The 10,625-nt window shown below is 39.7% G+C and overlaps 1 protein-coding gene across 1 annotated transcript in view; it reads right to left on the reverse strand.

Moving 5' to 3' along the window:
- LOC128742380 (zinc finger protein rotund) overlaps positions 1-9,408 on the reverse strand; it is a 135,502-nt gene extending 126,094 nt beyond the window's left edge. The window contains exon 1 of the mRNA XM_053838724.1: positions 8,854-9,408. Within this exon, the coding sequence (XP_053694699.1) occupies positions 8,854-9,408 (555 nt within the window). The remainder of the gene's footprint in view (positions 1-8,853) is intronic.
- Between the last annotated feature and the right edge of the window lie 1,217 nt (positions 9,409-10,625).

Genomic DNA, 10,625 nt, shown 5'->3' on the forward strand with positions numbered 1-10,625 from the left:
TGTGAAAACTGGAAGAGAGGAGACGCGAAGAGAATCTCTCATTGTCACATAGTTCTATTTGAAAAATTACCCGAGAATTGTTTTTTCACAGGGTGCATCGATCAGCAACAGAGAGAAACATCTCCATGAACACCTTTACAATCGAACGAAATGGTCCTTTTCAGGGTTATCATGTTCTCAAGAGGAGTTAATACCTAAATTTTCTTTAATATTCAAGGTTTTTAAATCAGGAATCTGTCTAACTCACAAAAATAATAAATGGTAGTTTCGTGTGTGCGGATTACTTTGTGTTCAACCATTAGACAATGATTCTGTGGGGAAGAAATAACCATATTTGTTTTCAAATTTGACAAAACGATTTTTCTTACAGAGATCGACTTGACTGCTTGACTGAGCAGCTCGGCTTAACTACTCGATTCGACTGCTCGACTGGACTGCTTGACTGGACAGCGTGGTTTATCTGCTCGACTCAACTGTTCGTCTCGACTGCTCGACCCAACTGCTTGACTCAATTGCTTGATTCGACTGCTCAACTCGCCTGCTCAACTCGATTGCTTGTTGCAATATCATATGGTCGGTGTGAAATCAGACCGGACCAAAACACAAAATTTTAAATAATGAGTTAATGATAGCAAACGATCAAGAATTTTCTAAGCAACATTTTACTCTAATCAGACTATACAAATGTTACAAACAGCCAGATGTTTTTATTCAGTTAAATAAAAACCAATACTACCATAAAAACTATTTGTTTCAGTTTCCGCCTATGACTCTTTTATGTACATCATCTTATAGCTATATTATGCAATATAAGAACTCAAATAACTAATACAAACATTAAACATCTTCGCAAACACTGGCCAATGGAATGTATCCGAAGATTTCCCAATTCTAAACAGACATTTATATTTTCCGGATCGCAAGATTCGGGCTCAACTAGTTTAATTTAAACCAAATAACCTTTCCAGAAAAGGGAGGAAGTGTCTGCTGCGAAGACTGATTAATTGGATGAACTGGAAGTTCGATATGGGCCAAAAATATATTGGATTGTGCAATGGCAGGTGGGGCTTGAACCCATGCTCTTTTGCTTGGTACTCAAATGTTTTACTAACTAAACTACTGGCGCCCATTATATTGGGTAGTATAACACCTAGTTTTGTTATATTCTCCGAAGTCTATCATTTCCGTTCACGCACCACAAACTCCTATGCGACGATGTTCTATGCTCTATGTTTCTGCTGAGGATCCACGATCCTGAGGAGAAAAAAGCGCCAAAAGGAGGACAGAGATCGTGAAGAATTAGAACAACTATTCCAAGCTAATGACACGCGCAAGTTTTATGAGAAGGTGAACCAAACTCGGAAGGGCTACACACCGAAACCTGACATGTGTAGGGACGAGGGAGGGAATCTAATTACAAACGAGCGCGAGGTGGTCGACAGGTGGAAGCAGTTCTTCGATGAACACCTCAATGGCGAAGTCGCAGAAGGAGGCGGAACGGAAATTAACCTAGGAGCGCCCATGGAAGATAGTGATGTCCTAGCACCTGATCTCCAAGAAGTCAAACGAGAAATCAGGTTGCTGAAGACCAATAAAGCCGCTGGGAAGGACCGCCTACCGGCAGAGCTTTATAAACATGGCGGGGAAACGCTAGCAAAGGCTCTTCACTGGGTTATTTCGAGGATTTGGGAGGAGGAAAAGCTACCGGAGGAATGGATGGAAGGAGTGGTTTGTCCCATCTACAAAAAGGGTGATCGGCTAGACTGCTGCAACTATCGTGGTATTACGTTGGTAAACGCCGCCTACAAGGTACTCTCCCAGATCCTGTTACGCCGGCTGTCACCGATAGCACAAGGTTTCGTAGGGAATTATCAGGCGGGTTTCATGGGGGCTCGCGCAACTACGGACCAAATGTTTACTATCCGACAGATCTTGCAGAAATGTCGGGAGTACAACGTGCCCACGCATCACATCTTTATCGATTTCAAAGCAGCATACGATACAGTCGATCGAGACAAGCTATGGCAGATAATGCACGAATACGGTTTTCCGGACAAACTGACGCGACTGATCAGAGCTACATTGGATCGAGTGATGTGTTTCGTACGCATCTCTGGGACACTCTCGAGTCCCTTCGAGACGCGACGAGGGTTGAGACAAGGTGACGGTCTATCCTGCATGCTGTTCAACATCGCTCTTGAGGGGGTGATCCGACGAGCGGGCATTGAAACGAGAGGCACGATTTTTACCAAGAGTAGCCAACTTCTAGGCTTTGCAGATGACTTCGATATCATAGCCAGGAACTTTGCGACGGCGGAGGCAATCTACGCCAGACTGAAAGCGGAGTCTAGGAGAATTGGGCTAAAAATAAATGCGTCGAAGACCAAATACATGAAAGGAAGAGGCTCAAAGGAAACAAATGCGCGCCTCCCACGGACGGTAACCGTTGACGGCGACGAACTAGAAGTGGTAGAAGAGTTCGTGTATTTGGGATCGCTGGTGACCGCGGACAACAACACTAGTAAGGAGATCCAGCGGCGCATCCAAGCGGGAAATCGGGCCTACTTTGCCCTTCGTAAAACGCTACGATCAGGAAGCATACGCCGCCGCACGAAGCTAACAATGTACAAAACCATTATTAGACCGGTAGTTCTTTATGGACTTGAAGCCGTGACGCTGCTTACGGAGGACATACGCGCCCTTGCCGTGTTTGAGCGGAAAGTGCTGCGGACGATATTTGGCGGAGTACAAACTGAAAGCGGAGAGTGGCGGAGGCGTATGAATCACGAGCTACAGGCACTGCTTGGGGAGATTCCCATCGTACATCTAGCGAAAGTTAGCAGGCTACGGTGGGCCGGACACGTCGTAAGGATGCCGGACGACAGTGCGACGAAAACGGTCCTCTTCAACAACCCCACCGGCACCAGGAACAGGGGGGCCCAACGTGCACGATGGCTCGACCAGGTCGAAAGCGATTTGCGACTTCTGAGACGACTAGGAAATTGGCGACGAGTGGCCCAAGACCGAGTTGAATGGAGACGAGTGCTTGAAACAGCACGAGCCACCCCGGCTCTATGCTGCTGAAGAAGAAGAAGAAGATGTTTCTGCTGCCGAGAAGAATTCCGGTAAATCTCGTGATTAATCGTTCATCGAAATAATCATCTTCGCATAATACACTTCCGTCTTTTCCAAAACAGTTTACGTCATGACCGCGTATAGAGTCATATACGAGTAAATAAAAGGAAAACACAAATTATTTATGTAACTCAGAAGCCCACAGAAACCAAATTCAAGTCCAGTGATAAATTAAATTTCAGGTTTAGTTTCCAGTTTAACTTAAGCGTAAATTCAAGTTCAAATTCAATTCTAATTTCATGTTCAATTCGCACACTAATTTCTAATCCAATTTTAAGTCAAGTTTTAAGTGCAATTTCAAATGCAATTTGAATCTAATTTATTTCCAAATTCAAAGCCAATATCAATTCCTATTTTAAGTCAAGTTTCATATTTCATTTCATGTCCATTGTCAAGTCTAATTTCAACTATGATTTTGAGTTCAAATGGCACGAAAAAAAAGAAAATCGAAAGAAAAGTCGCGACGAAATGGGAGACACAACGGGATGTAAAATGAGAAAAAAAGCGAAAAAGAAGACAATGGAAGAAAAAGAAGAAAAACTGGACGAAAAAGAAGGGGAGTGCAAGAGAAAACAAGGAAAATGAGAAAGAAAGACTAGATGGAAAACCATAAGGAAAACGAAGAAAACGAGAAAGAAAATCAGGAAAAATGGAAAAATGGGTTTGATGATGAAGAAAAATGGAACAAAATGATGAAAAATGGAATAAAAAAGAGAAAAATAAGAGGATAATCAGGTTTAAAACTAGTAAAATACTGGAAAAGAAAAGAAATAGGAAACAGCCGGCAGCAAAAAGGAAAGAGAGAAAGAAAAGGTGGATAAACGAGACAGATCAAGAAAAAACGGGACGGAAAAAGAAAAAAGAATGTGAAAGAAACGGTGGGAAAACGAGATAGACGAAAAGGGAAAGCGGAAATGGAAATAAGAGAAACAAATATGGAAAAGAAATATGGCAATAGAGAAAATAGAAAATTGACAGAGAAAACCAAAAAACTGGAAAGGAGACAAAACAGGATATAAAAAGAACATGGGGATGGGAAAATGGGAAAAAGAAGAAAGGAAAAACAGATCTAAGAAAAAGTTAAGACCGGAGAGAAAGAGACAAAAAAACGGGAGATAAAAAATGAAAACCGAAGAGTAAAGGGAAAAAAACGAAAAACAGGATATATGTACGTGACAACAAAGAAAAAAACCTGATTTAATCCACCTAGTGGTGAAAGGAACCTTTGTTATACGGTCTTACTTGCTATTTGAGATAGAAATCGACACGTCTTCAGAAAATAATTCATCTATTGGCAGCACTTATAAATTTTGATAGTTCCTTTTCTCTTGAAATTGCTAAGTAAGTTGTTACTAATGTGGGTAAGTGCAAGTAAAATTAAGTTGTAAGAAGAAATATTATTCTTTAACATATACATTGCGTAGTAAAGGCCTAGTTTATAGGTTTTTGAACTATGCATAATTTCCTGTAATGCCATTCTATTTGGTTCACATCAATAAGGTTTTCTTGAATAAATTTCATCAATTTTTATTAACCTTCGGTTACTCAAGCTGTTGTATTTTTTACAACATGTGTAGGTTTTTGAATGCCATATTGTTATATAGTTATAAATCATTGTTTAACTAACGTATATTCTTCAATAAACTTGTTATGAGCAAAATATCAGAAGTATTCGATGTATTAATATTTTAAATTGTTAGGAAAACTGATCAGCATAAACCGACAGAAAATCACAGAAACGAAGCAAGCAGCTTGTGAGGTGTACCGCAATTGGCCCTAACTGGCATTTTATTCCGTTTCTTCATATAGAAAAATGGTGTCGGTATGCAGCAAAACTATCAACAAATGTAAAATGTTTAAAATGTAGCCGTCTGTTGGTAGTCGAATAATTCGGAGTCAAAATTAGGGTGTTTTTTATAATCAAAGTTCTACAGATCCTAAACAAGCAGACATAGAGGTATACTATATTCAGTAAAGTTGTGTATTTTTACTATTTGTACAACTTTGTAATACATGAAAAAGTCATACAACAATTACAAAAAGAGCCGAAGTAGAAAAATTGATTTTACAAGTGCATTTACAATAAATAAGATTTCTCTATCTTCGCTGAAGAGATAGAAGGTTACTGTCTTCAGCAAAATTTCTTGTAATAATATGCTCTAAAACTTTGCAGAACACATCAATGTGTTATATTGAAACTGAAGAAAAATATTTTTTTTATTTTACTTCTAGGGGGATTAGTCAAAATTTAAATGCTACCAGACGATAGAGCATTCAATTTTAAAAAACTCTGCCAAAGGTTTGATAAACTTAAAACCAAGTTTTCCTAGTCAAAAATCTAGCGCGCACGTTTTCTTTGGTTTTGGGCTATTGTGCGTGCGAGTAACTATGTTACAAAAGTTAGCGCGAGTGTTCGAGGGTTAATATCTTTTGACCGGAAAAACCAATTCTTATGAAATTTTGCATATATATTCGTAGTGTCAAAATCTCTCGTTTGACATTGAAATAATTGAAATTAGGCAAATTAACTTGGTTAAAAACATTATAAATTATAGTTAATTTTGGTGTGGTGTATACAGTTGCTCATAACTTTCAAACTAAACGTCCAATCAAAAAACAATTCAATAGTGATCTATCCGGCTTTATTACCTTTCAAATGAAACTAATAGCGCAAAAATCAGTTTGGCCATCTCTGAGAAACAGGCGATCATTTGGACCTTGTCAAAACTGGTTTTTTAAGCGTAACTTTTAAACTGCATATTTGTTTTCGATGAAACTTGGTAGAAAGTTTAGCCATAGCAAAAGCTTTTATTTGGTACTAAGATCATTAAAATTGGTTGTGTAGTTCCGGAAAAAACCGTGTCACGTAGTTTTCACATTTTTGCTTATAACTTTTAAACGAAACGTCGTATCACGAAACAACTGAATGGTGATATACTAGGCATAAATACCTTTCAAACAAAAGTAATAGCGGATGAATCGGTTCAGCCATCTCCGAGAAACAGGCGATAGAAAATGAGCTGCACACACATACATACACACACACACACACACATACAGACATTGCTCAATTCGTCGAACCCTATCGATTGGTATATGACACTTGGCCCTCCGGGCCTTGGTTCTATTTCGCGTTTTTCGACCAATTTCTAAACCTTTGTTATATAGTATAACAAAGGTAAAACAGGGTAATCTATAAAGGGGAAATACGAAATAGATGAACACGAAAAACGACAAAAAGAGTTAGAAAAAGACGAAAACGAAAATCGAAAAAAGGATCGGAGAAGAAAATTAACAAAAAAAGAGTTAATGATAATATGTAAAAAATGGGACAGGAAACGAAGAAAAACGGAACAATAAAACAAAAAATGAGAGAAAAAGAACAAAATGTAAGGAGTGGGAGCGAAAAACTAGACAACGATACACAAAAGAACAAAAAACGAAATAAAAAATGGAGAAACAAATGAACAAATGGAAAAAGGACAGAAATGATGTGAAACGTGTCACAGAGTAAGACGAAATATGTCAAATCTAACTTTAAGTAAAAGTTCGTGTCTAATTCGTGTTAATGTTCAAATAAAAGTATAGTTTAATGGCCAATGTCAGGTTCAATTGCATATCCTATTTTAAGCTCGAGTTTTAGTCCAATTTAATTACAATTTCAAATTCAGTTTTAAGCCAAATTTGTTTTCAAGTCCGATTTCTAGTACAATTTGCATTCTAATTTCTAATGTAATTTCAAGTGTAATATCAAGCCAATTTTAATTCCAATTTACGTGCAATTTCAATTCCAATTTTAAGTTCAATGTTGAGCATGATTTCAAATCCGATTTCATGTCCAATTTCAAATTTAAGTCCGATTTCACTGCTAATTCCAAGTAAAATTTACAATCCAAATTACTCAAAATTTTTGTCCAATTTCAAATGCAATTTTAAGTCAAATTTTTAGTTCAATTTGAAATAAAACTTCAAGCACAAATTAGTTCTAATTCAAGTCTAAAGCCCTACGTCAAATCCGTTTTCAAGTCCCATATTAACTCGAATTTCAAATCCAATTTCAACTTTGATTTTAAATCCAAGGCACCCGAAAGTCCAAAGTTTTCAACATAATTGGCCGGTATTTTTGTGATAGCTTTTAACAGATTTTTCAGACTTAAACATTCTTCTGAAAGGTTGGGTGCTCCAACATTTATTTATATCTGGGCTCGCTAGTGGAACAACATTTTTTACACTCGTTAAAGCATTGATTTCTCGCTGGTTTAAAAACATGTAGACATACTGGTTTAGTTAATTTTAGTTCATCTAGCGGTCAGATTCACCATGGGTATGAAATGGGGAAGGCAAATGAGGAGCGTCCAATATAGTTCTAGCCATCCCAAGCCCCTGCCTAGCGCCTCCACGTGTCCATACCTGGTAATGCTGTTTTGAGTAGCCAAGCTAGGAGGTGCGATGCTGGGTGGTTCCCGTCTGCCTGATCTCAAAATCGAGGTTTTGGGCAGACGGTGGAGCCACACGACCTTGTTAATAGGTAAGCATAAAATAAGTTATTTTAATTATTTTATTCGTTTTAGCTTATGAAGCACCTCCTGCTATATAAAACTTTGGCCAATACGAGTGTTAATACTGCACATGGATATTGGATACCAGAAGAAAAAATTAAACTAATTATTGGAAGTACTTATGGAAACTAAAAGGACGCAACTCTATTCCATTCGAAGGACTGCTGGTGGGATTGTTCTATTTTAATCCATATATACCACATTTCATAAATAAACTAGAATCGGGAAGAGGGAGGGACCATCAGAGCACTTGTTTGAAGCGGTGTGCCTAGGGAGAGTGAAACAGTCAACTTTTTAGAGTTAATCTTGCCCCCAATTAACAACATATCGTGGATAATGAGCGGGCTCTTCTCCCCACCTGCTGGAGTCATTCTGCATTAAGACGGTTTATTCAACGATTGACTCAGGCGACTTAGCCCTTGGAAGGAGATTCTCTAAATCCCCGGTACGTGTAAGTGATGTTGCTTATCGACCAATTCCCTTTTGGCCCTTCATACAAGGGGTGGGAAGCATGACCAATCGTTGAATGTCTTCAACCCTTTTTGACATGATAGGCTCATTGCTATGAACGGATGTTCTGCTAAGGCAGGCGGTAGTACCATATATTCATGTTCATATCATCTAGCGGTCAGATTCACCATATTTGAAGGATTTGCATAAGAGTGGTTAAGATTAGGGAAGTAAAAAAGATTAAGCACGGAGAGAAGTTCATTTTTCAAAATGAGATAAATGACTTATGATTTCCGGATTCTATGTTACGTTTTATGAAAATATGTTGTATGCATCAAGAATAACACAAAATCATGAAAATCATCATCATCATCATAATCATCGCAATTCAAATTTTCTGATTTCATGACTTTATCCATGGTATCGGAATCGAATTTCTTTCCGAGTGTGAATACTGTAAGTGATAAAATGGTAAAGACTAATGGTACTTTTGTCGGAGGCATCATCTGCGACATTTGTTAGAATAATAAAAAAAAATGTAAGAAAAACTTGAATCCTTCCCAAAGAAACGTGAGAGATTTAATTCTGCGATTAACAGCTAAAACGTGTGCCAAAAGCCATACGAACATAAACCAGAAACGCATTAACATTCGCTTCTTATCATAAGACGGGCGATAATGCAATTATCAGGCACAGTAGCAACGCTAACCTCCGACCGAGCTGCCGCTTCCTTGACATCGTTGTGCTCTGGCGTTGCCGCGCTACCCGCCGCACCACGGTGGACACCACCACCCGAATGGTGAGCCTGATGGTGGTGCGGCTGCTGCTGCTGCTGCTGCTGCGGTGTTTGTCCATGGCTGGAAAGTTTCTCTTCCTCGCCGGCTGCTCCGGTAGTGTGTGCATTACAGGAAGAAACAGGAGATGCGGAAAACAGGAGATTGCGTGGAAAGTGTGCCATCGTTTGAGTCGATGTCGATGGGAAGAACGGAGTTGGTGGTCCCGGAGTGGATAGATCTTCGGCTTTTTCATCGTCAACGGATGGGGACGAGTACGGGATGGTGTGGACAGGGGAATTATTGTTCGGTGGTTTTTGTAGCAATGAAGCGGAGGCTGCGAATAGATTTTTATAGAACTGCGCTGGGAAGAGGAAGGAAGGTTTCTGGGGGATGACAGTCGGTTCGCTGTGAGGGTCGGCATCGATTCGGTTTGGCCCCAACGAAGGTTTCGTGTAAAGATCCTCCTTGATTCGGATATGGGACGTCATCAGTGTGCCAGTCGTGAGTATTTGTGGTAATCCAAAAACGATAGGTTAAACATGCACCAGACGGAGTAGCAGATGAACCTGATTCCAGCAAACGGAAAAGTTTCTAAGCTAACTTTTCAACAAACTTTCACTTGTTGGGCAAATTTTGTTTTATTCGCTTTCTCCTGCACCCCTTTTTCCTCTCAGTGCGAGTACGCTCATTCATGCATTTAGGAGAGTAATTAGATTTTCACTTTCTTCTTTTGATTTTCCAGGTAGGATCACTATCACTTGACTGCGCAAACAGACGCAACTCAGGAGCAAAGAACTTTTCTTGCTTTTTGCTATCACCAAACTTGTTGCCTTGAATAATTTTTTTTCTCTCACAATTTTCGAGTGGGCTGCTGAACAACTTTCACTTCTCACTTATTTATGTTATTTCTCAGATATATTTTTACATTTTAGGAACTTTCTGTTGACAGCACTTATTCTACGAACATTGGCCTAAATTGAGGAACTTTCGTTGCAGAAGGCAGTTTTTCAACCTTAAGCACTAGTGTAGGAACAAAACTCGCCCGGCTGCTGACTGTAATAAGGCAGCTGTGGTTAGATTGTGACCTTGGCGGTGGCCACCGGATCCGACCGGAATGGTCGACCAGGATGAATCCGGAACACACATTCGCGTCCTGTCCGCGGCGCGCGACTTGCTCGACTCGCTCCCGGTGACGACGGCGATGCACAGTGCACTCTCGCCAAACGTCTTGACGCTCATAATACAACTTCTGGTACGCCGTCGACGGATTTTTTATTTCTAGTAGCTCCCGCTGCTTCTTTTTCCTGAATATCCCCGTTAGTCCCCCGCGCTCGTATCGTCCTATAACGTAGAGTAGTGCTTTCAAACAAAACGAGAAAAAAGGCAATGAGAAAAATATAAGTTTTATATATACACACATATATTTTTTAGTCCCGTTCCTTATTCTAGTGAGCGCTTGGTATAGCTTCCTTTCGGTGGTGATCCTCGATTCTTTTTTTTTCTTCTCCTATGCATGTCCCCCCCATCGCAATCCCCTTCCGAGCCATGTTAAAGTCCATACGCTACCACCGGCGGCGGGCCGTTTGTTGTTGCTGGAGTCGCTTGCTAGCTGTTTTTTCCCATAGCAAAAGCTCCTTCGCTGTTGTTACTCCTATGCTACTTTTCTCGTGTTTTCTTTCACGTTTCTTTGGCGGAAATTCCCTTC

Source organism: Sabethes cyaneus, chromosome 3 (assembly GCF_943734655.1).
Source record: "Sabethes cyaneus chromosome 3, idSabCyanKW18_F2, whole genome shotgun sequence".
Lineage (NCBI taxonomy): Eukaryota > Metazoa > Arthropoda > Insecta > Diptera > Culicidae > Sabethes > Sabethes cyaneus.